This window comes from Somniosus microcephalus, chromosome 11 (genome assembly GCF_052327205.1).
Source record: "Somniosus microcephalus isolate GS21.2 chromosome 11, FLI_Smic_1.0, whole genome shotgun sequence".
NCBI lineage: Eukaryota > Metazoa > Chordata > Chondrichthyes > Squaliformes > Somniosidae > Somniosus > Somniosus microcephalus.
In genome coordinates, this window is record NC_140997.1 from 35,915,333 (window position 1) to 35,938,777 (window position 23,445).

General features: G+C 49.0%; 1 protein-coding gene across 1 annotated transcript in view; it reads right to left on the minus strand.

Moving 5' to 3' along the window:
• Nucleotides 1–7,498: 7,498 nt before the first annotated feature.
• The window catches only part of luc7l (LUC7-like (S. cerevisiae)), a 79,457-nt gene continuing 63,510 nt past the window's right edge, over nucleotides 7,499–23,445 (minus strand). Inside the window, exon 10 of the mRNA XM_086000475.1 lies at nucleotides 7,499–9,818. Within this exon, the coding sequence (XP_085856601.1) occupies nucleotides 9,809–9,818 (10 nt within the window). The 3' untranslated portion in view covers nucleotides 7,499–9,808. The remainder of the gene's footprint in view (nucleotides 9,819–23,445) is intronic.

Genomic DNA, 23,445 nt, shown 5'->3' on the forward strand with positions numbered 1-23,445 from the left:
GAAGCTGATAAAATGGCAGAGTATATTAATCGCTTATTTATACAATACAGATGTAATGATTTTCTGAGACTGAGATTAATCTAAATAGCTGAGACAATCTTTACCCCAAATCCTGTGCTTTATTTGATCCTTTGCGTTTTTTATTCTTGCAATGAGACTGCCACCTTAACTAAGAGCATTTTTCATTGTATTTGATTATGTGTTGCTACCTGTTGCGGTAATTACAGATGAGTTTCCCTGCTGTCTGCCACAGAGAAAGTCATTGCAAGAATCCTCCTCAATTGCCTTCTCCCAGTGGCCGAAGAGCTCCTCCCAGAGTCGCAATGCGGATTCCGCCCACTAAGGGGCACAATGGACATGATCTTCACCGCAATAACAACAGAAAATGCTGGAAAAACTCAGCAGGCCAGGCAACATCCATGGAGAGAGAAACAGAGTTAACGTTTCAGGTCGAAGACCCTGTGGTAAACCACTGTTTGTATTCCACTGTGTACATGCCTGGACATGCCTCGGCTGACTCCTCCCACAAGTCCTAGTATAAAGGTGACTGCTCCCCAGCCCCTTTGTATTCTGGACCGGTCGACCACTCGAGGCAGACCTTCATTCTTTTGTTAATAAAAGCCTTTAGTTACTCTCTTAACTCTCAGTCTTTTATGAGTAATTGATAGCGCATCAATTTTATTAACAAAATTTTTATAATGGAGAAGATCCTCACACCAGCATGCCTGGACTTAGATCATCGGGAGGCGGACTCATCCACCATGTTTACTCACTGGCTTAAGTGTTTCGAAAAATTCCTGACCGCCTCCGCAGCAATCAAATCGGACGAGGACAAACTGGATGTCTTGACCTCCAAAGTGAACCACCGAGTGTACTCGGTCATCCAAGACGCGACCTCGTACGCGGACGCTATCAAGCTCCTCAAGGACCAGTACACGCGCCCAGTGAACGAAGTGTACGCCAGGCACCTTCTGGGGAGTCGTAAACAACAACCTGGGGAATCGACCGTGGAATACCTTCAGGCACTGTCTGTGCTTGGCCGGGCCTGTGGTTGTAAGGATGTAAAGGCCGCCGTGTACACAGAGGAACTTATCCGGGACGCTTTTGTAGCGGGCCACAGATCCAATTACACCCGACAGCGACTGTTGGAGCAGAGTGACCTCGACCTCAACAAGGCCTCTGAACTCGCACTATCATTGGATGCAGCCTACCGGGGCATGGATGCCTACTCCTCTGCACCGTGGACGCCGCGGGGAATGACAGCCTGGGACACGGTAGGACCGCCTCATAGCGCCGTGCCACCCCAGCCACACCCCAGCAATGGCCCAACTACCGCAGCAGTGTCCCAAGGCCAGACAGCAGTGCCCCAAGGCCAGAAATGCTACTTCTGTGGCCAGGCAAAACACCCCAGAGCGCGCTGCCCGGCGAAAAACGCGATCTGCTCGGGCTGCGGGAAGAAGGGACACTACGCTAACGTCTGCAGGGCCAAAGCCACCCCGAACCCCAGCAGCGCCGCGTGTGGGCCATGCGGGCCGCCATCTTGGGCCTCCCCGGCCATGTGCGAACCACCGGTACAGCAGCCATTTTGGACGCCTCCAGCCACATGGAGATCATGGACGCCGCCATCTTGGACGACAGCCGGAACGCAGCAGGCCCCCAACACCGCCTCATCTGATACCCACAGCGACACACCGACCCCTACGCTGGCATCCATTACACTGGACTAAGCGAGACCGCACCAGCTGGCCAGTTCCACAATGGACATTAAGGTAAATGGCCACGATACAACCTGCCTTTTTGACTCTGGGAGCACGGAGAGCTTCATCCACCCCGACACGGTGTGGCGTTGCTCTCTCCCAGTCCTGCCTGCGCACCAGCGGATTTCTATGGCCTCCGAGTCCCAGTCGGCGGACATCGGCGGCTACTGCGTAGTGACACTCGTAGTAGACGGGACCATGTACGATCATTTTAAACTTCTGGTCCTGCCCGACCTCTGCGCTGCCGTCCTGCTGGGGTTAGATTTTCAGTGCCACCTTAAAAGCGTTACGATGGCGTACGGTGGACCCCTACCCCCACTCACAATCCGCAGCCAGCAGCTCCCAAATTGCCCGCCGCGCACCAGGTGCAACCTCTCCACACTCAGAGTCACCCCCCCACCACTGTTTGCTAACCTCACCCCCGACTGTAAGCCCATCGCCACAAAGAGCAGGCGATACAGTGCCGGGGACAGGGTTTTCATTAAAACCGAAGTGGAGCGGCTCCTGAAGGAAGGGATTATTGAGGGCAGCACCAGCCCCTGGCGAGCCCAGGTTGTGGTCGTTAAGACCGGCGAGAAGCAGCGCCTGGTCATCGACTACAGCCAGACAATAAATCGCTACACCCTGCTGGATGCCTACCCACTCCCCCGCATAGCTGATATGGTCAACCAGATCGCGCAGTACCGCGTCTTCTCGACCATTGACCTGAAATCAGCGTACCACCAGCTCCCTATCCGCCCTGAGGACCGCCAGTATACTGCCTTTGAGGCAAACGGCCGCCTCTATCACTTCCTTAGGGTTCCCTTTGGCGTCACCAACGGGGTCTCCGTCTTCCAAAGGGAGATGGACCGGATGGTAGATCAAAATGCGTTGCAGGCCACTTTCCCATATCTGGACAATGTGACCATCTGCGGCCGTGACTTGCAGGACCATGACGCAAACCTCGAAAAATTCCTCCGCACCGCCCAACTCCTGAACCTGACATATAACAAGGAGAAGTGCATATTCCACACAAACCGCCTCGCCATCCTTGGCTGTGTTGTGGAACACGGAGTCATCGGCCCCGACCCCGACCGGATGCGTCCCCTTATGGAACACCCACTGCCCCACTGCCTCAAGGCCCTGAAGAGGTGCCTAGGGTTTTTCTCCTATTATGCCCAGTGGGTCCCCTACGATGCGGACAAGGCCCATCCACTGATCAAGTCCACCTCTTTTCCCTTGACGGCAGAGGCCCGCTTAGCCTTCCACCGTATCAAGGAAGACATTGCCAAAGCCACCATGCACGCAGTGGACGAATCCATCCCCTTCCAGGTGGAAAGCGACGCGTCCGACTTTGCCCTGGCCGCTACCCTCAATCAGGCGGGGAGACCCGTGGCCTTCTTTTCACGAACCCTCCAAGGCCCGGAGACCAGACACTCCGCTGTTGAGAAGGAGGCCCAGGCGATTGTGGAGGCTGTGCGTCATTGGAGGCACTACCTGGCCGGAAAACGATTTACCCTGCTCACTGACCAACGTTCAGTTGCTTTCATGTTTAACAACAAGCAGAGGGGCAAAATCAAAAATGACAAGATCTTGAGGTGGAGAATCGAACTTTCCACCTACAATTACGAGATCTTGTACCGGCCCGGGAAGCTCAATGAACCCCCGGATGCGCTATCGCGTGGCACCTGCGCCAGCGTGCAGATCGATAGACTGCGGGCCCTCCACAATGACCTCTGCCACCCGGGGGTCACCAGGTTCTTCCACTTCATCAAGGCCCGCAACCTGCCTTACTCTATTGAGGAGGTCAGGACCATGACCAGGAACTGCCAAGTCTGCGCTGAGTGCAAACCGCACTTTTATAGACCAGACAGGGCCCACCTGATAAAAGCCACTCGCCCCTTCGAGCGCCTGAGCGTTGATTTTAAAGGGCCTCTCCCCTCCTCCGACCGCAATGTGTACTTCCTCAATATTATTGATGAGTACTCTCGTTTCCCGTTCGCCATCCCCTGCCCGGACATGACCAGTGCCACGGTCATTAAATGTCTGAACGACCTCTTCACCCTGTTCGGTTTCCCCAGCTATATCCATAGCGACCGGGGCTCATCGTTTATGAGTGACGAACTCCATCAGTACCTGCTAACTAGGGGTATTGCCACAAGCAGGACCACCAGTTACAACCCCCGGGGGAACGGACAGGTGGAAAGAGAAAATGCGACAGTTTGGAAGGCCGCCCTGCTAGCCTTAAAGTCTAGGGGCCTTCCAACCTCCCGCTGGCAGGATGTGCTCCCCGATGCGCTCCACTCTATTCGGTCACTGCTCTGCACTGCCACTAACGCCACCCCTCATGAGAAAATGTTTGTCTTCCCAAGGAAGTCCACATCGGGGACATCGCTACCGCCATGGCTGACGTCCCCAGGGCCGGTCCTACTGAGAAGGCACGTGAGGACCCATAAAATGGACCCCCTGGTCGAGAGGGTCGACCTCCTCCACGCCAACCCCCAGTATGCTTACATTGCATACCCGGACGGGCGGGAGGACACAGTCTCCATAAGAGACCTTGCATCCTCGGGGGCCGCAGTAACCCACTACTCACTACCACCCCCCCCCACGATCCGATATCCAGCCCCGGCAGACGGCAGGCCTGGGCCCAGCGACCCGCTCGACATCTACGAGGACGACACGCCTGTGCCACAGCCTACGCGGGACTCGACGCCGGAAGCTCCACTACCCCTGCCGTCGCCACGCCGATCACAGCGGCAGACAAGACCTCCGGAGAGACTCCAATACACTAACTTTTAATACACTTCACCCCGCCGGGCTCAATTTTAAACAAGGGGTGAATGTGGTAAACCACTGTTTGTATTCCACTGTGTACATGCCTGGACATCCCTCGGCTGACTCCTCCCACAAGTCCTAGTATAAAGGTGACTGCTCCCCAGCCCCTTTGTATTCTGGACCGGTCGACCACTCGAGGCAGACCTTCATTCTTTTGTTAATAAAAGCCTTTAGTTACTCTCTTAACTCTCAGTCTTTTATGAGTAATTGATAGCGCATCAGTCCCTTCGTCAGAACTGAGAAAAAAAAGCAGGAAATGAAACGGATGAAAAAACAAGTTTGGGGGCTGGAAAATGGGGGAGGGGATGAAAGAACAAAAGGGAAGGTCTGTGTGAGGTGAAGAGACATTCTTCACCGCACGTCAATTACAAGAGAAATGCAGAGAACAGCACCAACCGCTGTACATGGCCTTTTTTGATCTCACAAAGGCCTTCAACACTGTCAACCATGAGGGTTTATGGCATGTCCTCCTCAAATTCGGTTGCCCTCAAAAGCTTGTCACCATCCTCCGCCTGCTTCACGACGACATGCAAGCCGTGATCCTGACCAACGGTTCCACCACAGACCCAATTCATGTATGAACCTGGGTCAAGCAAGGCTGTGTCATTGCACCAACACTCTTCTCGATCTTCCTTGCTGCAATGCTCCATCTCACCCTCAGTAAGCTCCCCACTGGAGTAGAGCTAATTTACAGAACAAACAGGAAACTGTTCAACCTCCATCGCCTCCAGTCCAGATCCAAGGTTGTCCCATCCTCTGTCATCGAATTACAGTATGCAGACGACGCTTGCGTCTGCGCTCACTCGGAGGTCAAACTCCAAACCATCATCAACACCTTCACTGAAGCATATGAGAGCATGGGCCTTACACGAAATATCCTTAAGACAAAGGTCCTATACCAACCTGCCCCCGCCACACAGTACTGCCCCCGATTATCAAAATCCATGACAAGGCCTTGGACAACGTGGTCCACTTTCCATACCTCGGGAGCCTACTGTCAACAAGGGCAGACGTCGACGACGAAGTCCAACACCACCTTCAGTGTGCCAGTGTAGCCTTCGGTCACCTGAGGAAGAGAGTGTTTGAAGGCCAGGACCTCAAACCCGGCACTAAGCTCATGGTCTACAGGGCAGCAGTGATACCCACCCTGCTGTATGCCTCAGAGACATGGACCATGTACAGCAGGCACCTCAAAGCACTGGAGAGGTACCACCAATGCTGCCTCCGCAAGATCCTGCAAATCTATTGGCAGGATAGGCGCACCAACGTCAGTGTTCTTGCTCAGGCCAACATCCCCAGCATCGAAGCTTTGACCACGTTCGATCAGCTCCGATGGACGGGTCACATTGTCCGCATGCCCGATACAAGACTCCCAAAACAAGCGCTCTACTCGGAGCTCCGGCACGGCAAGAGAGCCCCAGGTGGGCAGAGGAAATGCTTCAAGGACACCCTCAAAGCCTCCTTGAAAAAGTGTAACATCCCCACCGACACCTGGGAATCCCTGGCCCAAGACCGCACAAAGTGGAGGAGAAGCATCCGGGAAGGCACCAAACACCTCGAGTCTCTTCGCCGGGAGCAAGCAGAAGCCAAGCGCAGGCAGCGCAAGGAGCACACGTCAACCCAAGCACCCCACCCACCCGCCCCTTCAACCACCGTCTGCCCCACCTGTGACGGAGACTGTAGGTCCCGCATTGGACTCATCAGTCACCTGCGAACCCATTTTTAATGTGGAAGCAAGTCATCCTCGGTTCCAAGGGACTGCCTAAGAAGAAGAAGGATCTGTCGGGCTTTATGCCTTTCATATTTTTTTCTAAAGTTACAAAAATTAAATACTTAGCACCCAAGGAAAATTTAAACACAGACCAGTAGAATTGATAGGTTCTTGACAAGATGGCTTGTGGGTGTTGATGGCTAATATGGTAATAATGATGTGACACCAAGATGTTTTCTGAGGAATAAAGCCATATGCTATATATATTGGTTCAGTTCTGACCTGATATATTTTCTGCCATTAGGCCTACATTGAACTTTGAACTGAAATGCAGCTCTGAACTTATGGATAAGCCAGGAATATTTTAAAGAGCCAGAACCCAAGCAGGACAAACTAGAAATAAATAGTGAAGAATAGCAATCTAATGAGCTTAAAAAAGAGAAATAATGAACAAAACATACAACACAAGTAATGCTTTTACAGTTTTTGAAAAATATTTTTCAAGCACATTTACTATTTAAATGGATTGATATATGTAGGGAGTTCATATTCATGACATTAGTATCTTTTAAAACTCATTTTATGGCTGTATAACACCAGTCTATCATGAAGATAATTTCAATTGTTGCACAGAGGAAGCACAAATAACCACTTTGAACTCCACACCTTCTTTATAGGATGAGCAAGATAAACTCACAGATAATGACAGAGAAATGGTAGAAGTGTTGAATAACTACTTCACCTCAGATTTTACTGAAGAAGTTACAAAATAGATACTTCACTAGAGGATGATCTTAAAAAGAATATTAATACAGTTGGGATAGGAAGGGAGAAAATAATTGACAAAATGGCAAACTAAAAGAGGATAAAACCCCAGGTCAAGGTGGTATGCACCCACGCACACTCAAGGAAACTAGGGAGGAGATAGCAGAGGCACTAGTTTATATCTGTAAAAGTTTCATAAAGGAGGGGGTAGTGTAAGGGGGGCATCTTTTAACTGGTGTATAGTAATTTACCTGGCCAGCAGCCTTTGCCTCTGAGCTCTGACCAATTCCAACCTTTTACCTGGTTTACGGTAATTCACCTGGTCAGCAGGCTTTTGCTGCTGCACTCTAAACCAATTTACAAACAGCGGTTTTGAATCGCTACCCCTCCTTCAGTTCTGAGTGGAGGAACTTATAATTAATGATATTAAAACGGACAAGTGGTTTGGATGAGAGAAAAATCAAGTTTTATTACCTAAATAAACTACAATCAAAAGAATAAACTATACCACACGAACACAGTAATTACAGTAAAACTATATAACAGGGGGTTGCAGACGGCGAAAACGAGGGATAAAATGGCTCCAATGTTACTTAAACAATCTTAGCAATTACCCTCAAATCACCACCCCCTAACTCCTGCTAGGTTGCCTTGCCGAGGAGTCAGAACACCCTGCTCACCTGTGGTCCAGCGAAGTAAAAAGAGTGATAGCTTCTCAGCAGCTATCTTTTATACCTGGTGAGGTCCTGCCGTTCTGCCCTGCAAGGGCTGTGTGCAAAATTCCCCGCCCAAAGGGTCCAATACACAAGAGAAAGCTGTGATTGGCTAACTCAGAGTGGTTGGACTTGGTTAATGTGTCTTCCAGAGCTCCCTGGGCTGAAACAAAAGGGAAATACAACTGCTCTATTGTCCAGAATGCTAGGTGATTTAGACCCATCCAGTTCTTAAACGGATCCCATTCAAGATACAAAAGTCTCTTCTGCAGTTTAGATGTATCCACTCGATATACAAACAAATGCTAATAGCATTCAATTGCTTTGTAAACAAAGCATTGTCCTGTGGTAACGTTTTGTCTCCATTGAACCTTACTTCCAGACACAGAAAGCTGCTTTCCAAGCCCCCTTGTCTTCGGCCATGTGGTGCGACAGCCATTTTTATCGCTGGAAATTTAAAAGCACAATGCCCAGGGATTCTTTAACCAAAAAAATTAATCTTCAGAACTGTAAATTATTGCGAATTCTTACAGTAGTGCCACAGGACTGGCAGACAGCTAATGTTGACCCTATATGCAAAAAGGGAGACAGAACAAAACCTGAGAACTATAGACCAGTCACCTTAACATCTGTAATAGGAAGGATACTGGAATCTATACTAAAATAATGGATAGAAGAGCAATAGAGACAGAAAATATAACAAAACAAAGTCAGCATGGATTCCGAAAGGCTAAGTCGTGCTTAACTAACCTGACAGAATTATTTGAAGAGGTAACGGAAAGAGTAGATAAGGGTAACGCAGTAGATACTATATACTGTACTTGGATTTTCAAAAGTCCTTTGATAAGGTACCACACGGTAGTCTCATGAAAAGGTTTGGGCATGTGGAGTCAGGGGACAAATAGCTGAGTGGATAGCAAATTGGCTAAAAAATAGAAAGCAGAGATAAGGGGTAGTTATTCAGATTGGAGGAAGGTAGAAAGTGGTTTTCCACAAGGATCAGTTCTGGTTCCACCAGTTTAATAATGTATATTAATGATTTGGACTTAGGAAGAATTAACTCAATATCAAAATTTGCAGATGATACCAAACTAGGGGGGTATAGCTAACACTGAGGAAAAATGCAACATAATACAAGGAGACATTAGAAAACTTGCAGGCTGGGCAGTTAAATGGCAAATTCCTTAACATAGATAAATATGAGGTGATGCACTTTGGTAGGAAAAACAGAAACATCACCTACACCTTAGAAAATAGGAAACTGAATGAGGTAGAAGAGCAAAGGGATCTCTTCTTCATCTTCTTCTTCTTCTTAGGCAGTCCCTCGGAACCGAGGATGACTTGCTTCCACATTAAAAATTAGTTCTCAGGTGACTGATGAGTCCAATGCGGGACCTACAGTCTCTGTCACAGGTGGGGCAGACGGTGGTTGAAGGGGCGGGTGGGGTGCTTGGGTTGACGTGCGCTCCTTGCGCTACCTGCGCTTGGCTTCCGCTTGCTCCCGGCGAAGAGACTCGAGGTGTTCGGCGCCTTCCTGGATGCTTCTCCTTCACTTTGTGCGGCCTTGGGCCAGGGATTCCCAGGTGTCGGTGGGGATGTTACACTTTTTCAAGGAGGCTTGGAGGGTGTCCTTGAAGCGTTTCCTCTGCCCACCTGGGACTCTCTTGCCGTGCCGGAGCTCCAAGTAGAGCGCTTGTTTTGGGAGTCTCGTATCGGGCAAGCGGACAATGTGACCCGTCCATCGGAGCTGATCGAACGTGGTCAAAGCTTCGATGCTGGGGATGTTGGCCTGAGCAAGAACACTGACGTTGGTGCGCCTATCCTGCCAATGAATTTGCAGGATCTTGCGGAGGCAGCGTTGGTGGTACCTCTCCAGTGCTTTGAGGTGCCTGCTGTACATGGTCCATGTCTCTGAGGCATACAGCAGGGCGGGTATCACTGCTGCTCTGTAGACCATGAGCTTAGTGCCGGGTTTGAGGTCCTGGTCTTCAAACATTCTCTTCTTCAGGTGACCGAAGGCTGCACTGGCACACTGAAGGACACCCTCAAAGGGATCTATGGATACAAGTGAACAAATCATTAAAAGCAGCGTCGGAGGTCAGCAAAGGAATTAAAAATGCAAATAAAGCACTGGAATTTATTTCTAGGGTATAGAATTCAAGAGTAGTGAAGTTATGTTAAACTTGTTTAGGACCCTAGTCAGGCCGCACTTATAGGGAATTTTCAAATTTCTGGTCTCCATACTATAAAAAGGGCACAGAAGCACTGGAGAAAGTGCAAAAAAGATTTACAAGGATGGTACCAGAACTGAAAGATTACAGCTATCGGGAAAAATTGAACAGCTTTTTCTTTAGAAAAGGGAAGACTTAGAGGAGACCTGATAGAGGTCTTTAAAATGATGAATGGGTTGGACAGGGTAGATGTGGAGAGAATGTTTCCAGTTGTGGGAGAATCCAAAACCAGGGGCCATAAATACAAGATAGTTACTAATAAATCCGTTAGAAAAATAAGTAGAAATTTCTTTACTCAGTGAGTGGTTCGAATATCGAACTCGCCACCACAGGAGGTTGAGGCAAATAGCTTAGATGCTTTAAAAAAGGAAATTAGACAAGTACAAGAGAGAAAAGGGAATAGAAAGATATGCTGAAAGGCTGAGATGAGGTAGATGGAATGGGAGGAGACTCGTGTGGAGTATAAACACCAGCACAGACGAGCTGGGCTAAATGGCCTGTTTTCGTGCTGTATACTCTATGTAATTCTATGTAATAAATTCCTTGATAGTAAATCTCCAGTGGTGGCGCAGAAGCAGCTCTGAGGAAATTCTTGGCCCAAGTCTCAAGCTCTAAATACGCCATCCCATGCACACTTCCTTCTCGATGCTTGAAGATCATAACTCTGCTACTCTAACTCATTGGCCCCAATATTTACGGGGAGGCGGAAGTCCAAAAACGACCGAAGAACCACACAAGGCTGGGGACCCGGAGGTCTTGCCAAACTCAACAGCAGGACCTCATTAACATTTTTTGATCTGTTTCCCGCCCAGCAGCCGGCCAAATGGACAGCCTGGCCGTTGGATGAGAGGGAAAATCAGCGGCAGGAGGCCGCAGCCACAGGATTTTGGCGACGGTCCCCAGAAATCGGGAGGGGGCAAGGTCGGTGATCAGGGCAGGGAGGGGAGGAGGCTGCGATGTGGCGGGGGTGCGGGGGAGAGAGGCCGCGATGTGGGTGGGGGGAGGGGGGAGATAGGTCGGTAATTGGGAGATGGCAGGCCGAAGGTGTCCTTGAGGGGCCGGGGGGAGTACTCCAGCTTCTCCTGGCCCACAAGGAATGCTAAAAGAGTCACTTAGCTTATGGAGCCGGCAGCTTCCACCTCCCTTTCACTGCCGGGTTTCCCGACCCCTGGGGAACCCACGCAGCAACAATGAATTTTAAATCAAGCTCCCCATTTCACTGTGGGAGCCCCATTTAAATATATTAATTAAGTGCTTCCCCACTCCACAATGGGACACTCGGATGCCCCAATATCTGCCGGCATAAAAAAGGTGGTGCTCACATGCACAGAAAGTTGTAGTCATGTTCCCTGTATTTAAGTCTTTAACCCTTGCCCTGATGACCTTTCATCAGAACTGGAAAAGGTTCTGGACTCAACATTGAGTTGAACAATTTCAGGTCAAAACCTCTGCCCCCATCTTTTTGGACATCAGCTGTTGCTGATGATTCTGATAGTCCCATTTACACCTCCTCTAGACCCATCTTTTGTTTCTTTACTTGTCCCATTACCATCTCCTTTCGCCTTGCACCATCATCCCTTTTGTCATGTAATCTCTCCTGCCTTCCACCCTATCACAGATCTTCCCTTTTGCTCTTTCCTCCCATCCTACCACTTTTCCTGCCTCTGTGCTTGCTTAAAACCTGTTACATCTCTAACCTTTTCCAGTTCTGATGAAAGGTCATCGACCTGAAACTGTTTCCCTCTCCACAGATGCTGCCTGACCTGCTGAGTATTTCCAGCATTTTCTGTTTTTATTCCAGGAAATTATAGCCAGTTAGCTTAAGGTCAGTTGTTGGAAAGATAACAGAATCTTTACTCAAAGATGCAGTAGAAAAACATCTAGAAACTGAAAATATAATAAAGAATAGTCAGCACAGATTTCAAAAGGGAAGGTCATGCTTGACCAACCTTATTGAATTCTTTGAAGAAGTAACAGAAAGAGTGGACAAGGGTAATGAGATAGATGTAATATATTTGGATTTTTAAAACGCCTTCAATAAGGTAGGCTCATGACTAAGGTCAGAGCATGTGGAGTCAGGGGACAGGCAGCACAATGCAAGCTGACTACAAAACAGAAAACAGAGAGTAGGGGTTAAGGGTAGCTACTCAGACTGGCAAAAGGTGGGAAGTGGTGTTCCACAGGGATCGATGCTGGGACCAGTGTTGTTCACAATTTACATAAACAATTTGGACTCAGGAATCAGAAGTACAATTTCATAATTTGCAGTCGACACCAAATTGGGGGGGGGGTGGGGTGTAGTTAATACTAATGAAGAATGCGACAAAATACAGGGAGTCATTAAAAAGCTTGCAGAATGGGCGTGTAATTGGTAAATGAATTTCAATATAGATAAGTGTGAGGTGGTGCATTTTGGTACAAAGAACAAGGAGGCCACATACTGCTTGGATAATAAGAGACTGAATGGGATAGAGGAGCGAAGGGATCTGGGGCTACTGTTACATAAATTACTTAAAGTAGCGATGCAGGTTAATAAGGCCATAAAATTGCAAACCAAGCACTGGGTTCTGTTCTACAGGGATAGAATTGAAAAGCAGAGAAGTTCTGTTAAACTTGTATCGAACTTTGGTTAGACCACATTTGGAGTACAGTGCACAGTTCTGGTCTCCATATTGGGCCAGAAATTCGTGTCCAAATGCGTGAGTACGGTCTGGGTACTCACGCATCTGGCCGGTGGAAATGCCGGCGTTCAGCATGCACAGCGCATGCGGGGAACGCCGGCATTTCCAGTCCTCTGAACGAAGGGGTTCAGAGGCACAGCGCGTGCGACTGCACAGGCAGCGCTTGCGCAGTGAACTTCGTCGATTTCATTCATGGATTCAGTGAGGGTAAGTCCTTACAAGTTACACTTGAAAAAAGCATGTGTAAAGTTGTTCCAAGGCTGCGGAGGAAGATATATTTTATCATGGAGCTTCTGAAAGGCAATATTTTTGTTTGGGAAAGGGAGGGAAGTTATTTTAAGAAATTTTAAGTAAGTTTTAAAGTTTAAATTTTTTTTTTTAAACGGGTTTTCAGAACGGTAGGTAGAAGGAGCAATTGTGGCTGTGTGAATGGAATGTGAAAATGAGTGTTCTAAAATGAGTAATGTAACATTTCCAGCACTTTTAAGAAAGAAACTTTTCATCAGTAATAAGTAATTATGTATGTATGTCCGCATATATTCCTTTACGTATATGTATGTATGTTTTATATTCCTTTACTTATGTGTATGAATGTATGTTTTTAATTATGATTTTCCAATAAGTTACTTTCTCTGAAAGTCATAATTAAATAATACATTCATACACATAAGTAAAGGAATATATACATAACACGCAAAGGAATATATACAGACATACATACTTTCAGAAGCTCCACGATAAGAAATATCTTCCTCCGCAGCCTCTGGAGCAACTGTACCCATGCTTTTTTCATGTGTAAGTTGTAAGGACTTGACCTCACTGAAAGCATGAATGAAAGCGGCGAATTTTACTGCGCACGCGCTGCCTGTGCAGTCGCACGCGTTCTGCCTCTGAACCCTTTCGTTCAGAGGACAGGAAATGCCGGTTTTCCCCACATGCACTGTGCATGCTGAAAACCGGCATTTCCTCCGGCCAGACGTGTAAGTACCCCGACCGTACTCGCGCATTTGGAAGGGAATTACTGGGCCAACATTTTACATGTCAATAAAATGAAAAATTTAACAATTGCACGATTTGCCCCCTCGCATCTGCGACTGAGGGTCCAAGGAGGTGCATTGCGCAAGAGGTCATCGTCGTACGTATCCTCACACTGTTCCCTTTCGGGAACTGTATGAAGTGGTGGAAGGATTTATGGCCGTGATTAATGCTCATTCCGTGACCGTAACCATCTTTGAACCAGCCATTAGGGTGGTTAGTCCTATGGCGTGAGGGTTTTACGGGCTCCCACAACCCATCTGAGGGGGGGGGCCACCCACACCCACGGACGCAAGTATCCCGCTGGATGTCCACCCAGAATTTATAGTTGGAGCTCCGACTCCACTTGCCGGGACTGTCTGGAGTGGGGTTCGAAACCCTACTCCTTCTGGCCCAGCGGCAGGGATGCTTACTGCTACGCAAAAGGCCCACTCCGCACAAAAGGTGACACCCATACGTTTCCTGCGCCTTTTCCCTCCCCGTGACTGGAGCCCTATGCTGCCACTTGAAAGACCAAGCTATCATCTGCCCTTTTTGCGGCGCCTTTGACTTCTCATTACCAATGATGAGCAGGCGCTGCGCCTCCACCTCCTTGAGGAGGTTGCTGAGGTCATCATCAGTTCAATTGTGAGTTCTTTTAATGCCGTGAATTGTGCTCATTCCAGCCATTTCACTTTGCTAATCGGATTGGGCCTTTGGCATAGCGGTAGGATCCCCGCCGCTGGGCCAGATCAGGGTAGGGTTTCGAACCCCACTCCAGACAGTCCCGGCAAGCGGAGTCGGAGCACCGGCTCTAAATTCTGGGTTGACATCCAGTGGGATATTTGCGTCCGTGGGTGTGGGTGGCCCCCCCTCCTTGTATAGCTTGTGGGAGCCCGTAAAACCCTCCCGCCATAGGACTAACCGCCCTAATGGCTGGTTCAAAGATGGTTACGGTCACGGAATGAGCGTTAATCATGGCCATAAATCCTTCCACCACTTCATACAGTTCCCCAAAGGGAACAGTGTGAAGACACGTATGACGACGACATTGCTAAATAAATAAATGGAATTTAAAAAATTCTTTTAGGGCTTTTAAAAGTCTTTAAATTGCTTTAATTCTGTTTAAAACTACTTCAGATTCTTCAAAATAATGTAAACGTTTTTAAAAGTTTATAAAAGTTACCAAAATCTTCAAAAAACTTCCAAAAACCTATTTAAACTGCTGCTTTGCATGTAAAAATGCTTAGCAGCTTGGCAGAAACATTGGGGGCGTGTCCTATTAAACTGAGACCTCAAGGGGCGTGTCTCAGTTGCACAGCGCGCTACAGGCTTCGCGCTGGCTGCACTCCTGGGCGGCGTGACGTCATACGCTGCCCGGGATTCTTCTTTTTCAAAATTGAATTCCAGGCGTCCCTGGAGGTCAACGGCCAGCGCGTCGGGTAAGTGCATATCAGGGGCTTGCACGCGCGGCAAGCCCCCGATCTGAATTTCTGGCCCAATATAAAAAGGATACAGAGGCACTGGAGAAGGTGCAAAAAAGATTCACAAGGATGATACTAGAACTGAGAGGATATACTTATCAGGAAAGGCTGAACAGGCTGGGGTTCAGAAGGCTGAGGGGTGACCTGATCGAGGTCTTTAAGATAATGAAAGGGTTTGATAGCGTAGACATAGAGAAAATGTTTCTACTAGTGAGGGAGTCCTAAACTAGTGGTCATAAATATAAGATAGTCGCTAATAAATCCACTAGGGAATTCAAGAGGACCTTCTTTACCCAAAGAGTGGTTAGAATGTAGAATGCGCTACCACAAGAAGTAGCTGAGGCAAATAGCATAGATGCATTTAAGGGGAAGCTAGATAAGCACATGAAGAATAGAGGGATACACTGATAGGGCTAGATGAAGCACGGTGGGAGGAGGCTCTTGTAGAGCATAAACACTGGCATAGATCAGTTGTGCCAAATGACGTGTTTCTGTGCTGTACACTCGATGTAAATCAATGTAACACACACAGCTGTTCACAACCCTTCAGCATGCCAGTCACAAACACATCCACTTTGCTCTTGCAGGACAAACTAGCACACAGTGCCAGGAAGAGGAGAGACACAGGAAGAGGGACTCAATCCTTTTCATAGAATTATAGAATAGTACAGCACAGAAGGAGTCCATTCGGCCCATCGAGTCTGCGCCAGCTCTTTCGAAGAGCAATCAAGTTAGTCCCACTCCCCGCTCTTTCCCCATATCCCTGCAATTTTTTCTCCTTCAAGTATTTATCCAATTCCCTTTTGAAGGCTACTATTGAATCTGTATCCACCACACGATCAGGCAGTTTCTTTCCTAATCCTAAGCACTCGCTACGTAAAAAAATGTCCTTATGTCGCCTCTGGTTCTTTTGTCAATCACCTTAAATCTGTGCCCTCTCGTTATCGACCCTTCAGCCATTGGAATCAGTTTCTCATTATTTAATCTATCTAAAACCTTCATGATTTTAAACCTCTATCAAATCTCATCTTAGACTTCTCTGCTCCAAGGAGAACAATCCCATCTTCTGTAGTCTATCCATATAACTGTAAACCCTCATCCCTGGAACCATTCTAGTAAATCTCTTCTGATCACTCTACAAAGCCTTCACATCCTTCCTAAAGTGTGGTGCCCAGAATTGGACACAATACTCCAGCTGGTGCCGAATGAGTGTTTTATATAGATTTAGCATAACGTCCTGGCTTTTGTACAAGAGGTTATTACACAATATTAGGACTCATGGGATTGGGGGTAATATATTTTAACATGGATTGAGGATTGGGTAATGGACAGAAAACAGAGTAGGAATAAACTGGACTTTTTTGGGTTGGCAGGCTGTAACTAGCGGGGTACCGCAAGGATCAATGCTTGGGCCTCAGCTATTTACAATCTATATTAATGACTTGGATGAAGGGACTGAGTGAAACGTATCCAAGTTTGCTGATGATACAAAGTTAGGTGGGAAAGTAAGCTGTGAGGAGGACACAAAGCAGCTACAGAGAGATATAGACAGATTGACTGAGTGGGCAAGAACATGGTAAATGGAATACAATGTGGGGAGGTGTGAAGTTATCCACTTTGGTAGGAAAAACAAAAAAGCTGAATATTTTTTGAATGTGAGAGACTGGGAAATGTTTGCATTCAGAGGGACCCTGGTGTCCTTGTACACGAATCACAGAAAGTTAATATGCAGGTACAGCAAGCAATTAAGAAAGCAAATGTCAGGGCGAGGCTGGTTCTGGACCCAAGTGCAGAGACGAGGCTAGAGGCAGGTATAAAGTTCAAACAAAGTACTTTACTTAATAAACACAAAGATACAATTACACTTTAGAAGCTCTGACAAGCAACCACTTGGCACAAAGTCTTGTCAAGACTGAGCACAGAGAAGGGGGGGGGGAAACAGAACTTATATACTACAAATCACAGGTGAAACTCATAAGCCCAATAACAGTCAATTAAGAATTAACACAGAAGACTAGAAACAATTAACAAAGGAAACAAACAAGTGAAGGTGCCATCTAGAGGTTTCTGAAGGAACTGACCGGCACCCTCACAGGATCCCCTCCCCTAGGAACGGCTCCTGAAGTTCCTTCTGGACAGAATTAACACAGGAGACTAGAAACAATTAACAAAGGAAACAAACAAGTGAAGGTGCCATCTAGAGGTTTCTGAAGGAACTGACCGGCACCCTCACAGCAAATGTTATGTTAGCTTTTGTTACAAAGGGATTAGAGTATAAGAGTAAAGAAATCTTACTACAATTATACAAGGCATTGGGGAAGCCATACCTGGAATACTGTGTACAGTTCTGGTCTCTTTACCTAAGGAAAGACATACTTGCCTTAGAGGGAGTGCAACGAAGGTTCACTAGACTGGTTCCTGGAATGTGGGGATTGCCCTATGAGGAGAGGTTGAGTAGACTAGGCCTATATTCCCTAGAGTTTAGAAGAATCAGAGGTGATCTAATTGAAACATATAAAATTCTTAAGGGGCTTGACAGGGTTAATGCTGGGAAAACGTTTCCCCTGGCTGGGGAATCTAGAACATGGGGGTCACAGTCTCAGAATAAAGGGTAGGCCATTTACGACTGAGATGAGGAGAAATTTCTTCACTCAAAGGGTTGTCACTCTTTGGAATTCTCTACCCCAGAGAACTGTGGATGCTCAGTCATCGAGTATATTCAAGACAGAGATCGATAAATGTTTGGGAACTAAGGGAATTAAGGGATATGGGGATAGTGCGGGATGATGGATTTGAGGTAGAAAATCAGCCATGATCTTGTTGAATGGCAGAGCAGGATTGAAGGGCGAAATGGCCTACTCCTGCTCTTATTTCTTATGTTCTTATGTACTCTATGGGCAGGATTTTCATTGGGCCGTGGAAGCGGGATTGGAGGCATGTGGGGAGGTTAAAATCCCGAAATCGGGGGGCACGAACCCATCCCGCCCCCAACCCGCCTCCATGCCAGTTTCAAAGGAGGCGGGTACCTGCCCCACACAGTGACCCACCTCCCCGGGGCGGGAAAGGGATTAGTGCCAAGTAACTGCCTATTAACAGGTAGTTAACAGGCAGTTTTTAGCCTAATCCCTATTTTTAATGTTGAAGTGTGGGATTCCCGATGGTTCCAAACCATGCCAAGTTAGAGGAGGTGGACCGTCGGGATGAAGGGCTTGGAGGGGTCGAGATGTCCGGTGTTCAGGTGAGTGATGGGTGCATGAGTGCAAAGGTAAGTGTGTTTGGTGTGTGTAAAGTGTTTAAAGAAGTTTTACGTACCTTTACTTACCTTTACAGCCTTCCTTCCTTCAGGTCTCGGGAGCCCCTCATCTCACCGGCACAGAAAGCAGAATGGCTGCGAGCTGTCAAAAATTGCAGCATTCAGCTTTCTGTTCCGGGGAGATCTCTAAATCATCCTGAGAGGAAGGAATTAACTTAGAATACAGATTGTCAGTGTTTGACAGCTTCAAACAGCTGTGAAACGCTGATATTTCTTCTGTCAAAAGGTCTTGACAGGTGAAATATCAATCTGTGATGTCACCTGTTGCCGGGTGGCCCTTAATTGGCCTGCTGGGCGGGCTCAACAAGGTCAATCAAGTAAAAATTGAATGGGTTGGCTAGAACTCGATGTAGGCGGGACTACAACCCCGAAAGTTGTAGTCCCGCCTCCTAACCGACTCCTCAATGAAAATCCAGCCCAATGCCTCTATTTATAAAGCCAAGGATCCCATTTGCTTTATTAACTGCTTTGTTAACCAGTCCTGCCACCTTCAAAGATTTGTGCACAAACACCCCCAGGTCTCCCTGTTCTTGCACCCCCTTTAAAATTGTACCATTTAGTATGTATTATCGCTCCCCATTCTTCCTACCAAAATGTATCACCTCACACTTCTGCATTGAATTTCACCTGCCATGTCCGCCCATTTCACCAGCCTGTCTATGTCCTCTTGAAGCCTATTACTATCTTTCTCACTGTTTACTACACTTCCAAGTTTCGTGTCATCTACAAATTTTGAAATTGTGCCCTGTATCCCGAAGTCCAAGTCATTAATGTATATCAAAAACAGCCATGGTCCTAGTACTGAACCTTAGTGAACACCACTGTATACCTCCCTCCAGTCTGAAAAACATCCATTCACCACAACTCTCTGTTTTCTATCGCTTAGCCAATTTTGTAGCTATCCTGCTACTGCCCCTTTTATCATAATGTAGGAATTGACGAATTCCTAACTAATAACTGAGGTCAACTCAGGAGATCAATCAAACAGGTCTTTAATGTAAGACTAAACGAATTCAAACAGCTTGCTGAGATCAATACAGGAGAGGAATCAAACAGGTCTTTACTCAACGGAGGTTCCATGAGGACTGCCTGGGCAGTTCCCTGGGTTGCGTCATGACGTCATCACATTTTCCCACGCTTGCACGGTCACGTGACTTGCGACGTGATGTCATCATGTTTGCCCGCGTTTTCCCGTGCTCTTATAGGGGCCACGGCCCGTACATACAAACACTATATACAAAACACAGTAATGTTTAACACAATGGTACAGGCTTAGGCTGGTGTTAGAACATCGTTAAAGGGAATTATGTACAGTTGCCCAGAGTCATTCAGTGGCTCCGCCACATGCGCCCCCCCAGAATTCGCTTTAACGGACAAAGTCAAACGGTGAGGAGGTCTGATGAGCCTGTCGGAATGACTCCTGTACTCCTGAGGCGGAGGCTGTTGGGCGGCTGGTGGTCTGGCGGGCAGCTGCACTTGGTCTGCCGTAACGGCGATGGGTGGCCGACCTCGTCTCGGCGGTTGTGCTGTCTCGACGGGGCGGTCAAGGTCCAAATGTGCTGGCTTCAAGCGGTCGACCGAAATGTGGTCCAGTTTACCACCGACATCTACCGTGAAGGTTTTGTCCCCTGCCTCCAACATGCGGAAGGGACCAGTATACGGGGCCTTGAGTGGATCCCTATGTGCGTCATGGCGAATAAAAACGTATTCAGCCTTGTGAAGCTCCGTGGGAAGGTGCGAACTCTGCAGCCCGTGGTGCGAAGTGGGCACCGGCGCGAAACATCTGGCTGCCTCCTGGTGACTAGTAAGCTGGGCAGACGCGGACCATGGCTTCGTCGATGCTGGTAGGAAATCCCCTGGAACTCGCAGCGGCTGACTGTACACCAGCTCCGCTGATGAAGAGTGAAGGTCTTCTTTGGGGGCCGTGCGAAGGCCCAACAGGACCCACGGTAGCTTGTCTGCCCATCCAGCGTCCTGGAGGCTGGCCCTCAGGGCAGCTTTCAGTGACCGGTGGAAGCGTTCACAGAGACCATTCGCCTGTGGGTGGTAGGCTGTGGTGCAGTGTAATTTGACACCGAGTCCTTGGGCCACTGCATTCCAGAGTTCGGAGGAAAACTGCGGTCCCCTGTCTGAAGAAATATCTGCGGGTACTCCGAAACGGGCTACCCAGGTGGAAATGAACGCCCTGGCCACGTCCGCCGAAGTAGTGGATGACAGGGGAACCGCCTCCGGCCATCTGGTGGTGCAGTCAACCATGGTCAGGATGTGTGAAAAACCATGGGAGGGTGGGAGTGGTCCGACCAGGTCCACATTGACGTGGTCAAAATGTCGCTCCGGAACTGTGAAGGTGGCCAGCGGAGCTTTGCTGTGGCGCTGTACTTTGGCCTTTTGGCAGACCACGCAGGTGTTGGCCCAGTCACGGACATCCTTGTGCATGCCATGCCATACAAATTTCGCTGACATCAGCTTCTGAGAGGCCTTCATTCCTGGGTGTGACAACCCATGTATGGCGTCGAACACTTTGCGGCACCAGACGACCGGAACGAGAGGGCGAGGGTCCTGTACAGAGACGTCACACAACAGCGTGGTACCTGCCGAATGGAACTTGACATCAGCCAACTGGAGGCCAGTGATGGTCATTCTGTAGGCTTTGACCTCTGGGTCCGAGGCTTGGTCCGCTGCCATGAGGGCGTAATCGATGCCCAAATGAACCGTATTGACGGTCGCGCGGGAGAGGCAGTCTGCCACCAGGTTGTCCTTACCGGCCACGTGCTGTATATTCGTGGTGAATTCGGATATGTAGGTCAGTTGACGTTGCTGTCAGGATGACCATGGTTCGGCGGTCTTGGCCATGGCAAAGGATAGCGGCTTATGGTCCACAAAGGCGGTGAAAGGACGTCCTTCCAGAAGGAAGCGAAAATGGCGGATGGCCAGAAAAAGGGCGAGCAAATCCCGGTCGAACGTGTTATATGCTCTCTCGTTCCGCCGTAGTTGACGGCTGAAGAATGCCAACGGCTGCCACAACCCGTTCACCCACTGCTCCTGCACGGCGCCGATTGCGTAGTCTGATGCGTCGGTGGTGAGGGCAATGGTGGCTCCTGGCAGCGGGTGCGCCAGCATGGTAGCGTTGGCTAAGGCGCTTTTGGTGTCGGCGAACGCTCGGGCCATGTCATCCGTCCAGTCTACCGGGTTCTTGCCAGTCTTGCCATTGAGGGCCTCGTACAGGGGCTGCATGAGTAGTGCTGCCTTAGGCACGAAACAGTGGTAAAAGTTTACCATGCCTAGGAATTCCTGCAGAGCCTTTATGTTTTGCGGGTGTGGAAAGGATGTCACCGCTTCTACCTTCGCTTGCAAAGGAACCGTTCCCTCTGAGGTGATGCGATGCCCCAGGAAATCAATTTGGTGCAGGCCAAACTGACACTTGGCCGGGTTGATAATCAGGCCGTGTTAGCTGAGGCGTCAAAAAAGGGTGCGTAGGTGACAGATATGTTCTTCTTTAGTAGGACTGGCAATTAGAATATCGTCCAGGTAGACGAAGAGGAACTTGACGTCCCACAGCACGGAGTCCATCAGGCGTTGGAAAGCCTGGGCGGTGTTCTTTAACCCAAATGACATTCGTAAAAGCTCAAAGAGGCCGAATGGGGTGATGACTGCGGTCTTCTGGACGTCTTGTGGATGAACCGGGACCTGGTGGAAGACCCGGACGAGGTCGACTTTCGAGAAGACGGTGTTCCCTGCCAAATGGGCAGAGAAATCCTGGATGTGGGGGATCGGGTACCGATCAGGAGTGGTGACGTCGTTTAGCCGTCGATAGTTGCCGCATGGCTGCCATCCACCGCCAGGCTTCGGGACGATATGGAGGGCTGAAGACCAGGGACTATTCGACCGGCGAATAATCCCTAACCATTCCATGGTCGCGAACTCCGCCTTTGCGACCGTCATCTTGCCAGGTTCCAGGCGCCGGGCCTGCGCGTAGACCGGGGGGCCGTTGGTGGTGATGTGGTGTTCCACACCATGTTTCGTAGCTGTGGAGGAGAACGTGGGTCTTGTCAGGTCGGGAAATTCGCCGAGCAGGCGAGCGAACTCATCCGGAGTTGGGAAAGCACAGGCGACGGTATGCGACGTAGTGTTACTGCGGTAACAAGGAATAGAGTTAAAAGTTGCCACGTTGATCAGCCGCCGGTTCTTCACGTCGACCAGGAGGCTGTTGGCGCACAGGAAATCCGCGCCGAGAATGGGTTGAGAAACCTTGGCCGTAACAAACTCCCAGTGAAAACGTTGGCCCCCGAAGCACACCTGCACTCGCCGTCTGCCGAAGGTCCGAATCGCTCCGCCATTGGCCGCTTCAAGGGCGAGGCCGTGATTCCCTGTCTGCACATTGAGGGCGGACGCAGGTAAAATGCTGCACTGCGCTCCGGTGTCGCACAAAAAACGACGACCGGAGAGAGTATCTGTGATGAAAAGCAACTTGCCCACGTTGCCGATCGCCATCGCGGCCGTGGGGCTCCCATTAGACCCGGTCCTCGGTGTTCGCAGTTGTTTTTTTGGGGGGGAAAGCTGCAGGGAGGGCGGCAACGTCTCGCCTTCGCGCCGAACTGCGCGTGGTAGAAACACAGCCCAGCAGGCTGACGAGCTGGGGCGGCGTCTGTGGGGGATGGGCGCCTCGTGGCGGCGCGGTATGCTGAGTTACCGCAAAAATTTTGTCCGCCTCTGCAGCGAGTGCTGCGCAGTCGTCAACTTTGGATCTAGCCAGGGCGGCTTGCACCTGTTCAGGCAGTTGGCTGAGGAATATTTCATGGAATAGGAAGCATTCCGGCTCTGAGCCCAGGAGTGTGAGCATTTGGCTCATCAACTCCGAAGGCTTGGAGTCCCCGAGCCCGGTCATAGCGAGTAATCATTGGGCGCGCTCTGATTTTGTGAGCCCGAAAACTTGCAGCAACCGCGCTTTGAGGGTTTCAT